This window comes from Elephantulus edwardii, unplaced genomic scaffold (genome assembly GCF_000299155.1).
Source record: "Elephantulus edwardii isolate Elephantulus edwardi_28Jun2011 unplaced genomic scaffold, EleEdw1.0 scaffold00032, whole genome shotgun sequence".
Taxonomy (NCBI): domain Eukaryota; kingdom Metazoa; phylum Chordata; class Mammalia; order Macroscelidea; family Macroscelididae; genus Elephantulus; species Elephantulus edwardii.
Genome location: NW_006399782.1, coordinates 22,068,751 through 22,084,099, shown reverse-complemented (window position 1 = coordinate 22,084,099; position 15,349 = coordinate 22,068,751). Strand labels below are relative to the sequence as shown.

General features: G+C 40.0%; 2 protein-coding genes across 2 annotated transcripts in view; one reads left to right on the top strand and one right to left on the bottom strand.

The window, feature by feature from the left end:
- The window catches only part of NAA50 (N(alpha)-acetyltransferase 50, NatE catalytic subunit), an 18,839-nt gene extending 10,435 nt beyond the window's left edge, over nucleotides 1–8,404 (bottom strand). The window contains 1 exon segment of the mRNA XM_006903737.1: nucleotides 8,364–8,404. Coding sequence (XP_006903799.1) covers nucleotides 8,364–8,404 — 41 coding nt within the window.
- Nucleotides 8,405–8,782: 378 nt separating this feature from the next.
- Nucleotides 8,783–9,307, top strand: LOC102846748 (60S ribosomal protein L18a-like). The gene has a single exon (XM_006884278.1). The coding sequence runs from the start codon at nucleotides 8,783–8,785 to the stop codon at nucleotides 9,305–9,307; it is 525 nt and encodes a 174-aa protein (XP_006884340.1).
- Nucleotides 9,308–15,349: the final 6,042 nt, after the last annotated feature.

The following is a 15,349-nucleotide window of genomic DNA, read 5'->3' as shown; positions in this document are numbered from 1 at the left end:
CTCTATCCTGCGCCAACCGCACTGCCTCTGACACACCCATCCCGATTACCCCAGTCACCGAATCAATCCATCTCATAGAGGGTCTTCCCGTCCTGTGCTGTTAGGTGCTATCAAATTGACTCTGACTTTTATAGATTCCGAGCATGACATCTCCTTTCAAGGATGAGTTCCTTCTGACAACATGCCTCAAATATGTAAGAAGTCAGACCATTCTTTCTTGTAAAAAGATCCTGGTTGTACTTCTCTGAAGGCAAGAAGAGTTGTTCTGGCAGCTCATGCCATACTCACCTACAGTGTGGTGTCAAATGCAAGGCTTTATTGTTCAAAATGGCTTTCCCAGCCCTATTAACTCTTTTTTCTGTTGCTGGTTTTAATGTAATTTTTATTTTAAAAAAATGTTATTCTGGTTTATTTACAAAGTTCATATACTTTCATTTAGCATAATGCTCTTTAAGTCCCTTCCAAGTTAGGCAGTAATTTACAAAATCATTGCTACCTCATAGTATTCCATCCTGTGAATGTACCATTATTTCTCAACGGGATCACAAAAAAGTGTGTTTATCTATATACAAAAGAATGGTTAGTTAAAACAACTATGAGATCTCATCTCGCCCCAGTCAAAATAGCAAATTTTAACAGAACAGCAAGCAACAAATGCTGGCGAGGTTGTGGAGAAATTGGAACCCTTATTCACTGTTGCAACCACTGTGGAAGGCGGTGTGGTGCTTTCTCAAAAAAGTTGCAAATAGAGATACCATTTGACCCAGCAATTCCACTACTAGGAATATACCCCAAAGAGATCCTAACTGACATCCAAGCAGATATATGCACACCCATGTTTATTGCAGCTTTGTTTACAATAGCAAGGAGTTGGAAACAACCTAAGTGCCCATCAACAAACGAATGGATAGAGAAGTTGTGCTATATTCACACAATGGAATACTATGCTGCACTGAAAAACAAGGAACTCATAGCAATATTAAAAATGGGTGACCCTGGAGGACATTATGCTGAGTGAAGTATCTCAGTCACAAAAGGACAAATACTACATGGTGCCACTGTTGTAAAACAGGACTGACCTTGGGGTTGGGGAGAGACTGAGAAAGATGGGTTCAATAATGTATACTGCACTGAAAGAGATGAGGGAGAAAACTGTTTAAAAGGGATATGTGATTAGGTATTTTTGTCATGACAGAAGTCTAGAGCGAAGGCTACATGGTAAAGTGGACCTGAGGGAGGGTTTGTAAAACAATGAAAGAATTTTTCTTTTACTTTTCCAAGAGGGTAGTATTCTGGGGGGGAGGGTTGGGAGGGGATAAATGTGCAACAATGAATGAATGGAAATCCAAAGTCTCCGTAAATTTTTACTGAGATTAATAAATTTTTTTAAAAAATTTAAGTTAGAGTAAGGAAGGCAATGGATTTATAACTGCTCACGCTAATAACACTGTATCATGGCATGGAGGAGGAACAGTGGAACTGTATCCACATTTAAAATATTCTTCTTACCAAAACCATTTATGGAAAATAGTAACTGCACTGGAACATGTATCTCTGGACTGGAAATGATCATACTGTTAATATTTCTAGCTTTAAACGTAAATGATTGTTCAAAATTATCTGTTATATATTTGTTTAATTTTTTTCCTCTTTTAACAACTGGGATCTAGAGGAAAGAGAAAAGGCCAGAGAATGGCCGAAATTATTGGGGCAGCTATTGCTGCCAGTTTAGGGCCTATGTCAGGAAAAGGAAGTCTTACTCATATACAATGCCACCCAAAGGTAATAAAGGAGGTCAGAATTGCTTCCACTGTGGAACGCTGGGCCACTTCAGTAGACAGTGTCACAGATGAGAGCCACAGATAGGCAAGGGAGTAGAGAGGAAGCTCCCACTCACTTGCTTTAAGTGTGAATCTGAAGGACACATGGCCAAGGGCGGCCCACATCAGGTTCTCGCGGCTGAAAAGGACTGACATGCCCCAGCTCCCAGCTGGAAACAAAGGAGGATGCTTCAACGATTTAGATCCTCCCAGAAGAGGTGTGGGTGAGCATTAACATTACTGGTAAGTATATTCATTTTCTCCTGGACACAAGAGCCTATTATTTGGTCCTAAAAGCCTTCTGAAGTTCTAACATTTCTCACTATTTCTTAGTTGTTGGAATTGATGGAAAACCTCATAAGCAGTTCCTTACTTCAGCTCTGCCTCGCATGCGGACTTCCGAGCTGTAAAACAACCCCGTGGTAGATAGAATTTGGTCCAGGACTTAAGAACAGTAAGTGGCATAGTTGAGCCTCTACATCTTGTGGTTCCTAACCTTTATACTATAATAGACAAAGCGCTAGTCAATAAGCCTTTTATTTTAAGAACTACCTTCCCTCTGTAACTTGATTTGTGCCACTGTTAGAACCTCTACTTGGAATATTATTGCTTTTAATTTTTGACTAATGTACTTTTAACTTGTTAAGTCTGTGTCTTCTAGGCTGCAACAGTCCCATGATACATCTTCAAGGACATGAACATGTATGGCTAAGCACAACTGGTAACAGTGCATCTAAATTCCAAAATTAATCTCCACAATAGTCTATGTGTTTCCTATTGCCAAAGGGGCCCTTTAGAGTAGTGAGAGAAGATCTTCACCCTGAAACCCACAGCGCCCCTTTTCAGCAGGAAGTAGCTAAGAGAATATGCCATCCCCTTTTCCTTATGAATCAGGATGAAATCTCTGAGAGGAGTGATAAGGAATGGCAAAGGACACAATGACAAAAGAGATTAATAAGAACTGGTTTTGACAAGCACTGTGGCAATAGGACAATTAAAAGACTTTCAAGGGGGGGAGAAGAGGAACGAACTGGGGAGGGTAGGTAAAATAGTGCAACAATGAATGAATGAAAACCCCAAATCTCTGTAAATGTTCATTAAAATTAATTGTTGTTGTTATGTGCCGTCGAGTCGTTTGAGACTCACAGTGACCCTATGTACAACAGCCCTAAACCCTGCTCTATCCTGTGCCAATCACATTGCCTCTGACACACCCATCCCGATTACCCCAGTCACTGAATCAATCCACCTCATAGAAGGTCTTCCCCTCCTGCACTGTCCCTCTACCCTACCAAGCATGATGTCCCTCTCCAAGGACCTGTCTCTCCTTACAACATGTCCAAAGTATGTCAGACGAAGCCCCAGAATCCTTGGAATGGTTAGCTCTGCCACTAGTTTGAGCAGATGAAGCCGCCAGAATTCAGAATCTCAACACTATCAAGAAAAAGAAAGCAGAACGTGCCCTTTGGGGCCAGTAATTCCTGTACCTGTCAGCCAGGGTTCTACACAAGAACAGCAGCAACCTCAGCAGATACTCAGAAACAGACATGAGACAGAGCAACTTAGGACTATTGCCCTAACAGAGCCAGCGGCCTTCCCTCAAGCTTCCTGGAAGACTAAAGGGAGGTCCTTTAAGAGGACTCAAGGAACACTGACTTAAGCCATAATGCTGAAAGTAAAAAAAAAAGCCTGTGACCACACTTAAAAAGTTGTCCAGACCAAGAGACTATATCCTGCTGCCAACCTGAATTACAGCCTGTTAAGTTTCCAAATAAACATTATAACCATGAATATAGCTCTGTAATGTCTATGTAGACTTTGCAACATATTTTGAACCCAGTATAATAAGAGTGGTGTTGGAATTAGTAGAAGGTGGGCATAACAGATCATGTCTGACTTTGCAGGAATAAGATTTGTATTGTGGATGCTGTTATGGGGTCAGTTCCTTCTTGGGAGATGGTAGAGGTCAGACTGCCATCTCCAAAGCACCTTTTGTCTTTTTACAAATATTAAAGACATCGATTCTTCTTCAGCCTATGAAGCAATCAAATACACTGATTTGGGTCAGGGACATGACAGCACTTAAATGGAAATCCTTGCTTTTTAGTACTTTCAAGAGGTCTCAGCAGATTTGCTAATGTAGTATGTCTTTTGATTATTTGACTGCTGCTACCACAGTGCTGGCTTTGGACTACATAAAATTAAATCCTTGACAATTTCAATTTCTTTTCCATTTTTAATGAAGTTGTTTACTGGTTGAATTGTGTTAGGTTTTTTCATTACGTTGAGGTATAATCTATACTGTCTTTGATCTTTAACAGCAGGTGCTTCAAGTTCTTTCCACTTTAGCATGCAACACTGTGTTATCTGTACAATGCAGGCTATTGATAAATCTTCCTCTAATCTTGGTGCCACATTCTTCACATAGTCCAATTTCTCAGATCCTCTGCTTAGTATACAGACAGGCAAGAAGATAGATACAACCTTGACACATGTGTTTATTGCTTTTGAACTACGAAGCGTATCTTCTTATTCTATTCAAATAACAGATTCTTAGTCTGTGAGTATGTTCTGTAATTTCCATTCTTCTTAATATCATGCATAATTTATGTGTGGATCATAATAAATTATAGCTAAGACTGAGAAGATGGGAATCTTAGAACATTTGACTGTGCTTGTATGAAACTTATACCTAGACCACAGAGCAAGGGAGTAATGAATAGTTTAAAATCAAGAAAAGTGCATCAAGGCTGTATCCTTTCTCCATACTGATTCAATCTGTATGCTAAGAAAATCTTTTGACAAGCTGAAGTTTATGAAGGATAATACAACAAACATCAGAATAGGAAGATGACTCAACAACAACATGCATTATACAGATGAAACAACCTTGCTTCCTGAAAGGAGGACCTGAAATGCAGCCTTCAATATGGATTATATCTCAACATTAAGAAGATAAAAATCCTCATCACTTGGCCAATAGGCAGCATTAATAGATGGAAAAAAGACAGAAATTGTCAATGATTTCATCTTGCTTGGATCCACCATCAACCCTTTTTTATCAGGAGTTAAGAAATTTAAAAAAAAAAAACAAAACCCCAACAACAACAAACAAAACAAAACAAAAAAACACCCCACACCAAAAAACAAAAACATACTGCATTGGAATGTCTGTTGCCAGAGACCTTTGAAGTAACAGACCAATAATGCCAGTTTGAAGACTGAGGTGCATCTGATTCAGGTCTTTTAACTCACTTGCGATACTTTTGACAGCTGGGCAACTAATAAGTAAGACAGGAAAGGAATCAAGGCCTCTTGAGTTATGGTGGTGAGAGAATACTGAATATGGACTGCTAAAAAACCAAACAGGTATCTTTTGGAGATAGTACAGCTAGAGTCATCAGAGGCAAGGATGGTAAAGCTGCATCTCACCTACTTTCAGCATGCTGTTAGGAGGTATCCCTCAGAAAGGGGTATCATGCTCAGAAAGATGGCTGGTCAGCAAAAGGAAGGACCTCAATGTGATGATGGATTAACACAATGACTGTAGTAATGAGCTGCCTCAATTATGTGAGAGATACTGAGGATGGCACAGGATAAGGTAGGGCTCAAATTTGTGGTTCACATGGTCACTTTAAGTTGTACTTAACTCAATGGCACTCAACAACATGCAGTCAAATATCTTATGTGCTATTGAGTTACCTGTTAGCTCTGAACCCAGATGTAGCCTGTGCCAATCTCACTGTCTCTGACAGATCTATTACTATTTCTCCAGTCACTGCATCAATCCATCTCATTCTAGGTCTTCCTCTCCTGTGCTGTCCGTCCACCTTTTCAAGACCTTCTCTAAGGACTCTGGACCACAAGCCCAAAGTATGTGAGATGGAGCGTCAAAATCTTTGCCTCCAGGGATATTGGTTTCACTCTCCAGGACAGACCTGTCTCTTCTCCTGGCAGTCCATGGTATGTTCAACGCTCTTCCCCAGCACCACAACTCCAAGGCATCATTGCTCCTATCATCTTTAGTCACTGTCCATGTCAGTGAGTGTGAAGACCATAGCCTATATCTGGTACACCTGTCTCTAGACTGACATCAATTCGCTTTTCAGGGCCCCAGGTCCCTAAGAGCAGATTTTCTCAATACAATTAGTCTTTTGATTTTCTGGCTGCTGGTGCCAAGAGTACTGACTGTGGATCCAAGCAAGTTCAAGTTTTTAACCATCTCAATCTCTCCTCTATCATGAAGCTGCCAACTGGGCTACTGGTGAGATTCTGGTTTTTTTTTTTTTATGTTGAGCTTCAATCCATATTGAAGACTAGAGTCCCTAACCCTCTGCAGCAAATACCTCACATCCTCCTTAGTTTCAGCAAACAAGATTGTGTCATTTGCATAATGCATGTTGTTGATGAATCTTCCTCCAGTTCTGATGTCACATTCCCCTTCATAAAGCCCAGAACCTGAATGATCAGGACCAGTACAGATTGAAAAGGTATGGACACAGGATGTGTCCCTGATACACACCTTTCCTGATCTATGCAGTGTTTCCCTGTTTTGTTCTGACTATTGCTTCCTGGTCCAACTACAGGTATCACATGAGCACAATCAGTCAAATGCCTTGTTGTTACTGTTAACTACCGTCAAGTAGCATTCAATTCATAGCAGCCCTATGAACAAAAGGTTTGAACCTTGTTCTATAACTATCATTGTTTTAGAGTTTCCAGGGGTATGTGGTTTAGGATAGGAAGTGGATACCACTACTGCTTACAAACCTGAATCAATATGGGAGCTCCACCAAATACTGTCCAGGATGGCTAACCATTATGGTGTTTGATACACTTAAGCAGAGTTTAGCATCATGGCAACGCCAAGTTACGTCAAATGCCTAAGGAAAAAAAAATGTTAAATCTCTTTCCAAAATTTTCTTTCAGCCTAATATCCAGCTCACATTAGCAACGATATCCTTCATTTTATGGCCTCTCATGTATCCACCTTGAATTTCTGGCATTTCCTTGTCCAATGTCCTAGCCATTGATGACTAATCAACATCAAGGTATTTCTTCTTTGCAGTATATTAAGGATACTGTGTGATAACTTCCAAATTATAGCTGTTGATCTCTTTTTGAAATGCACAAAAATAAATCTGTGTTGATTCGTTGCATAGATTAACAAATAGACCCTGAGTTGTATCTGATTACTGAAACACCTCAACTGATACTTCATCTCTCCTGAACCCTTAATTTTTGCCAATGCTTTCAGTGCAGCCTGTTTGTTCCTTTAATACTATTATTTTTTTATCATATGCTAGTTCCTAAAATGGTTCAGTATGGAATAATTATTTTTGATGCAGTTACTGGCTACTCATCCCATATGCTACTGAAGCTTCCTGTATCACTCAATATTTTGTAAATAAAAGAGTATCTAAAAAGACTAAGACGACTATCTAAAAAAGGAGACTGTGTTCCCTCCAAAACATATGTAAGTAATATCGATATGATGTGGAAGCTTTGTAATAATATCCCACAATGTGATAAACCAAATAGTAAAAGGATTAAGGGTAGAACACAACACAATATTCCTTGGCCCATCATCATGGCCCTAATCTGACTCATAAGGCGAGTTTTTTAAGACATTTTATCTAAAAGGAGGGAGTGCACTAACAAATTGCCACCAGTGCAGTACAGTGCATCCAGCTGAACTCAGGCTCTTGAAAAAGGGAGTTCCTTGACAGAATACCCAGACATAAGGGGATCGCCAAGGAAAACACCAGTCTGTAGAGTAGATATTCTACAGGTGGCATCCTCAATTTGAATTTACAGCCTCTTAAAATGAAAGTTAATGGTTTGCTTCTTTAGAGGTCATTAGCTATTAATTTGTGTCAGTACCACAACATTAATTTTACTTTGTCAAATCTCATATAATTTTTTGGTTTAGACTATAAAAGTAGTAAAGCTTTCTACTCAGCTAGGAAAACAAATGCACAACAAAACCATATAGGTGATGATGCTAAGCATTTAGAATAGCAGCATCACATAGTAAGCAATTGATACTAGCCATCAAAGATTATTCCAATAATGGCCAGAACTAAAAAGTTAAAAACAAAAAAAATTAAGTGGCAATATTCTAAAAGACCACAAGATGGGGATATGACCCTGTAAAACTAGATCTTTGTGTTTTCCAAATTATAAGCAAAAAGTAAATACCAAGTAGAGAAATGGAAGACTAACCATCTATAGTATTAAATGCACTGTGGCAGAAAAATGTATTTCACTAGTCACTTTTTAGGCAAAGTGTCTGATCCAGAAGCTGTAACTGTTGTTAGGTGCCATCGAGTACAACTCAGAGTGACTATATAAACAAGAGACCTGAACTTTGTCCTATTTTGTACCACCCTTATAGTTGCTGGCATATTTGGGCCCACTGCTGCAATCACTGTGTCAATCCACACCATCCAGTGTCTCTTGCTGATTTTCCACCTTTTCAAGTATGATGTCCCTTTCTAAAAAATAGTAACAACATGTCCAAGTATAAGAAGTTTTGCTAACCTGGTTCCAAGGAGATCTCGGGCTGCATTTTCTTCAAACATATTTTGCTCTTAAGTACTTTGAAGCGGGCCCTTACAGCAGACTTTCCCAATGCAAAACATCTTTTGATTTCTTGACTGCTGGTACCAACATCCAAGTAAGATGAAGTACTTGACAATACAAATCATTCCTCCATCATGATGTCGCCTATTGGCCCGACGATGAAGATTTTAACCTTCTTGATGCAGAGATGTAATCAGTATTGAAGGCTATAGCCTTTGATTTTCTGCAAAGAAGGTTTCAAGTCTTCCTCACTGTAAGTAAAATTGTGGCATCTGCACAATGCAAGTTATGACTCTTCCTCCTATCCTGATACTATTAAGTTCTTAAAAGTTCAGCTTCTCGCTTTTTCGGGTCGTGGCAAGCGCAGAGAGGTCACAATGAAGGCTTCGGGAACACTTCGTGAGTACAAAGTGGTGGGGTGCTGCCTGCCCACCCCCAAGTGTCGGACTCCACCACTTTACCGCATGCACATCTTTGCCCCCAACCATGTTGTTGCCAAGTCCCGCTTCTGGTACTTTGTGTCACAGCTGAAGAAGATGAAGAAGTCTTCTGGGGAAATTGTATACTGTGGACAGATGTTTGAGAAGACCCCCTCACGTGTGAAGAATTTTGGCAGCTGCTACAACTCCCGCAGTGGGACCCACAACATGTACCGGGAATACCGTGACCTGACCACCGCAGGAGCTGTCACCCAGTGCTACCGCGACATGGGCGCTCGGCATCGTGCCAGGGCCCACTCTATCCAGATCATGAAGGTGGAGGAGATCGCAGCCAACAAGTGCCGCCGACCTGCAGTCAAGCAGTTCCATGACTCCAAGATCAAGTTCCCACTGCCCCACCGGGTCCTGCGTCGCCAGCACAAGCCACGGTTCACCACCAAGCGGCCCAACACCTTCTTCTAGGCACAGCCCCTCTGCCTCATCCCAGTTTGCACAATAAAACGCCTTGGGGATTGAAAAAAAAAAAAAAAAAAAAAGGTCAGCTTCTCCAATGATTTGCTCAGCATCAGACTAAGTATGGATAAAGGATACAGCTGTGACACACTTTTATTTCAGAGCATGCGGTATTCCCTTACTCTGCTTGGATGATAGCTTTTTTGTCTAGGCACAAGTTTTGTATAATAATGAATTCTGGGATTCCCATTCTTGTCAATGTTAGCTGACAGTGTCTTTGTCAAGCTGCAATATTGAGAGATGCTACGGGCAAAACTTTTGAGTGTTGAGGAAGCATCAAAATAAGATGGAGAAGATACATAGGGTTACTATTAAAAAGACATGCCAAACATGGAAATATTTCAGGACGTACCATATGATAAAGAACCAATGGTAACAAAGACAGACGCTTAAGCTGCACCGAAAACACTGACAATAAGCTTCCAGGAACTGATGCGATACCAAATGACATACTTCAACTAACAGAGGTAGCCCTGGCCATGCTCACCAATCTATGCCAAGAAATTTGGAAGACCACTACGTGGCCAACTGACTAGAAGAGACCCATATTTGTTCCCATTTCCAAAAAAAAGGAGATCCTATGCTAAGAAATTTGAAGACAGCTACTTGTCAACTGACTGGAAGAGAGCCATATTTGTTCCCATTTCCAAAAAAAAGGAGATCCTATGCTAAGAAATTTGAAGACAGCTACTTGTCAACTGACTGGAAGAGAGCCATATTTGTTCCCATTTCCAAAAAAAGGTGATTTAACAGAATGTGGAAATTACTGAACAGGATCAATAATACCACAGGCAGGCAAAATCTTGAAGATTATGCAAAAATGGCTACAGCAGTACACTAACCAAGAACTGCCAGAAGTCCAAGTTGTGTTTAAAAGAGGCTATGTGACCAGGGATATCATTATTGATATCCAATGGGTCTTGGCTAAAAGCAGAGACTACCAGAAGATTATCTACTTGTATTTTATTTACTATGCAAAGGCATTTGACTGTGTGAACCTTACACTACGGTAACAGTGAGAACAAAGGGGAATCCCAGAACGCTAGTGTTCATAATCTAAGAAGAGAACCTTAGAAATCACTATACCCATAAGCTTCAATTGATATTAAATTCCAAAAACAGTAAGGTGTCTATGTTGTTATATATAGCATGACTCACAGATCATAGCCCATTTGTAAAAATATTTCAAGGGGATTAGGAGCTGGTAGTTTTCTTTCATTAGCAGAAGCTCTGGTGGTGTAACTGCATAGCAAATCTAAAGAGGTGCCTCTCTGGTGGTCTGAATCCACCAGTGGCTCCAAAGGAGGAGGATAGGACATTTTCCTTCTTGTCATTTACAGCCTTGAAGAACCTGACAAAGGGTGCGCCAGGTTCCAGCTGAATGTCAGTGAGTTTTAAGATAGGGAATCTAGTTCTAAACTTGCTATTGTTAAATTTTATGAAAGGGTGATTCCTTTTTTTTTAACTTTTATTTTAAATTGATTTTAATCAAAGTTTACAAAGACTTTGGATTTCCATTCATTCATTGTTGCATTTACTCCCTGCCTACGCTCCCCAATTCGCTTTTTGGAAAAGTAATTCTTTCATTGTTATTCGATCCCTCCTCCCAAGTCCACTTCACTACTGTTCTGGACTCCTGCCATAACAATAATATATAATCATATATCCCTTTTAAGCAGTTTTCTCCCTCATCTGTTTCAAGCAGGATACATTATTTATCTCATCTTTCTCAGAAATCAAGCAAGATCCACACGTCACTCCATACACAAAAACCACCTCCAAGTGGATCATGGATCTAGGACTAAAACCAAGGACTATAAACGTCATTAAAGAAGGGCTTTGAAGAACCCTATCAGTCCTAATCCACAACATAAATAGTCTTCCAAGCATTCTGAAAAATCTACAACCAGGAGAGGGATAAAACAGATGAATGGGGCCTTCTAAGAATCAAATCCCTATGCACATCTAAAAACTTCTCCAACAGGGTAAAAAGGGAAGCCACCGACTAGGAAAAAGTATTTGGTAATGACATATCAAATAAGGGACTTATATCCAGAATTTATAAAATACCTGAGCAACACAACAAGATAAAGGTAAACAATCCAATTGAAAAACGGGCACAGGATATGAACAGACACTTCACCAAAAGAAGACATTCAGAGGGCAAACAAACACATGAAATGTTCAAAATCCCTAGCTCTGAGAGAGATGCAAATCAAAACAATTATGAGATAGCTTCTCACCCCAGTAAGAATAGCAAAATTTAACAGAACAGCAAACAAATGCTGGCGAGGTTATGGAGAAACTGGAACCCTTATTCACCACTGGTGGGAGTGTAAAATCGTGCAACCATTATGGAAGGTAGTATGGCGCTTTCTCAAAAAGTTGCAAACAGAGATACCATTTGACTCAGCAACTCCACTACTGGGAATATGCCCTAAAGAAACCATAACTGCCACCCAAACAGATACATGCACACCTATGTTTATTTCTGCTTTGTTCACTATAGCAGAGTTGGAAACAACCCAAGTGCCCATCAACAAATGAATGGATAGAGAAGCTCAATGTTCACACAATGGAATACTATTCGGCACTGAAAAACAAGGAACTCATGAAATATTACACAAAATGGGTGACCCTAGATGACATTATGCTGAGTGAAATATCTCAGTCACAAAAAAGACAAATACGGCACAATGCCACTGTTATAAAAAAGGACTGAAGGGATGAGTCCTTTAAAATATAATTCCTTCAATTTAAAAACAAGACCACTCACAACTAAAATACGAAACAAAAACACCCCTCAAATGCATGCTGTCAAGTGGGTTCTGACTCATAATGATCCTTGAACACGTCTCCAAGGCTGTAAATCACACAGGAGGAGCCTATCCTTCTCCTAGAGTTGATGGTTGATGTGAAAGGCTAGAGAGGCTTGGCCTTTTGGGCAGCTGGTTGCCTTATTCTTTTTTAATGACTTTTCGGTCTATGTTAATTTTCTGCAGAAGCACAATTGGGTATTCTGGAATTTCCATTCGCCTCAACATTATCCATGATTGTGATCCATGCAGTCCAATGCCTTTGTAGAGCTAATAAAACAAAATTAAACATCTTTCTGGTAGTCTCTGCTTTCAGCCAAGATTTATCTGACATTAGCAAAGGCATCCTTCCTTTAAGGGCTCTAATGAATCTGCCTTGAATTTCTGACAGTTTATGCCTGGCTACTTTAAGATTTTCCTTGGTTAGGTATGTAACATTAATGACACTGTGGGACAATTTCCAAATTATACTGGATCATATCTTTTTGCAAGGCACAAGTATGGATCTAAATGAATTGATTTTTGATATAGCCCAATGAGCACGTCCAAGGCTGTATCTGACTACTGAAACAGCTCAGTTGATATTTCACCAATTCCTGGAGCCTTAATTTTTGTCAACGCTTTCAGTGCAGTCTGTGCTTCTTAATTCAGCGTAAGTGGTTCTTGATCATGTAATTTTCTGTAACTGTGCAATGACAATTTCTTTTGGTAGTTACTATGTATTCTTAACAAATTATGGATACCATTGAGAGGAACAGGAATCCCAGAACACTTAACTGTGCTCACACAAATCTATACAAGCCCCAAAAGGAGCTGTCCTTATGTAACAATGGAGCACTACATGCTTTAAAACAGGCAAAGAGTGTGTCAGGATTGTATCCTTTCTGTGTACCTATTCAATTCAGTATGCTGGGCAAATCATTTGAGAAGCTGTACTCTATGAAGAATGTGGCATCATATTTGGTCAAAGAGTCATTAACAGCCTGAATTATGCAGATGGCAATCATTTTTGTATAAAGTGGAGAAGACCTGAAGCACCTGCTGCAGAAGATCCAAGACTATAGCCTTCAATAAAAAGCACATGTAAAAAAAATCAAGGGAGCTCTGGTGGCCTAGTGGCAAGAAGCTGCACTGCAATCCCAGAGATATACATTTCGAATCCACCAGATGCTCTGCTGGAGAAGGAGGGGCAATCTCCTCCGTACCAGTCAGATCTGATTTGATGGCGCACACGCGCGCGCACACGCACACACACACACACACACACACACACACACACGAATCACATGTAAAAATCAAGGGGGGGAAAAAAAGCCTCACAACTGAACCAGCAGACAATATGATAAACGGAAAACTTTAAAACTTGTCAAGGACTTAAATCAATGCCCAAGACAGCAACAGTTTAAAAAAATAGAAAATGATCTCTTGTCAAGGACTCCTCTGGAGTGCTAAAGAACAAAACCATCAGTTTTAAAGACTGAAGTGTGCCTGTCCCAAGTCATGGTATTTCAATTGCTTTATCTGCATGTAAAAGTTGGATAATAAATACTGTTCCTTTTATTGCCATGGATCACGATTCTGTAACTCTATGAACAAAAGGTCTGAAGCCTTTCTAGAACTATCGTCATTTATCTAAGTTCAGTGTTTCCAGGGACATGTTGTTTAGGAAGTGGATGCCATTCCTGCTTCCAAACAATAAATATGGAAGACTGAAAAAGAACTGATGCCTTTGAATTGTGGTGGGGAACAGTACTGAAGAATATACCATGGATTGCCTAAAGAACAAACAAATCTGTCTTGGAGGAAATGCAACCAAAGTAACTCCTTAGAGGCATGGATGGTAAATTTCATCTCATCTACATTGGTTGGGGAAGGAGAGGATGACCAAGTAGGTGACTGACATGGTGACTGCCACAATGGGCACTTGTGTGTCAGAAATTGTGAGGATGGTGCAGGATAGAACAGGGTTCAGATCTTTTGTTCAAAGGGTCGCTATGAGTTGTACTTAACTCACCTGCACCTAAAACACCACCACCACTTAGGTTATGTTGACAGGAAGTACCAGCCTTTGGCAAAAGAAACCATAACTGAAAAGGAGTTTGTGAGAGGAAGGTCAATGAGATGGCCTAACTGGGGCGGGGGTGGGGTGGGGTGTGAGGGGTGGGGAGAGGATTGAGAGAAAGGTGCTAAAGAGAGGAAGATACTCAATGAGATGGGCCTAATTAGGGGAGATGTTGCAAGGATGGTGCAGGTTCGGGTTTTGACTGTTGTTCACTTGATGGGAACAGTAAGTACAATTTATTTTGCTCAGTTTTTCTTGCTTACAAGAATATATATATATATATAAAAATAAATAAATTTCCTTTCCTAACAGTATCTTTTTGACAATATTTACTAATATGACTATTTCAACCTTATTTTCTGAAGAATATTATCTCTGAAATTTGAAATGAAGGCAATCAATATCCCAACAGAAAACTGGGTAAAAAACAAGTAAGCTACAAAGATACACAAATGGTAAAACTGTGATTTGGTAATAAAAAACCAAACAGAAGGAGAGAAATGCTATTTCCATCTAATTAGCAAAGTGAAACTGGAATTAAGGTTATAGGTGACACACAGTTGTTAGGTGTCGCCAAGTTGAGTACGACGCATAGTGAACCTATGAACAAAAGATCTGAACCCTGTTCTATCCTGAGTCATCCTTTCACTTCCTGACACACAAGAGCCCATTGCAGTAGTCACTGCATCAATCCACCTGATCAAGGGTTTTCCTCTCCTTTATTGACCCTCCACCTTTCCTAGCATCAAATCCTTCTCCAAGCAATTGCTCCTCTTAGCAACTTGCCCAAAGTATGTGAGGCGAAACCTCATCATTCTTGTCTCCAAAGAGCACTCTGGCTGCATCTTTTCCAAGACATATTCGTTTATTCTTTTGGCCGTCAATGTGCTGTTCAGTGCTCTTCTCCAACACCACAACTCAAAGGCATCAATTCTTCACCTGTCATCCTCACTCATTATCCACATAGTAGGGCGTACTAAATGATTATCGTCAAAAAACTGGCAGATCAAATAAATTGAGTGGTATCATGATTTACTTCCAGTAAGATTAGTCAAGAAAATCATATGTGCACACCCATGTTTATTACAGCTTTGTTCACAATAGCAAGGAGTT

Coding starts and splice junctions, on each gene's coding strand:
- LOC102846748 (XM_006884278.1), top strand. CDS start 8,783: ATGAAGGCTTCGGGAACACTTCGTGAGTACAAAGTGGTGGGGTGCTGC.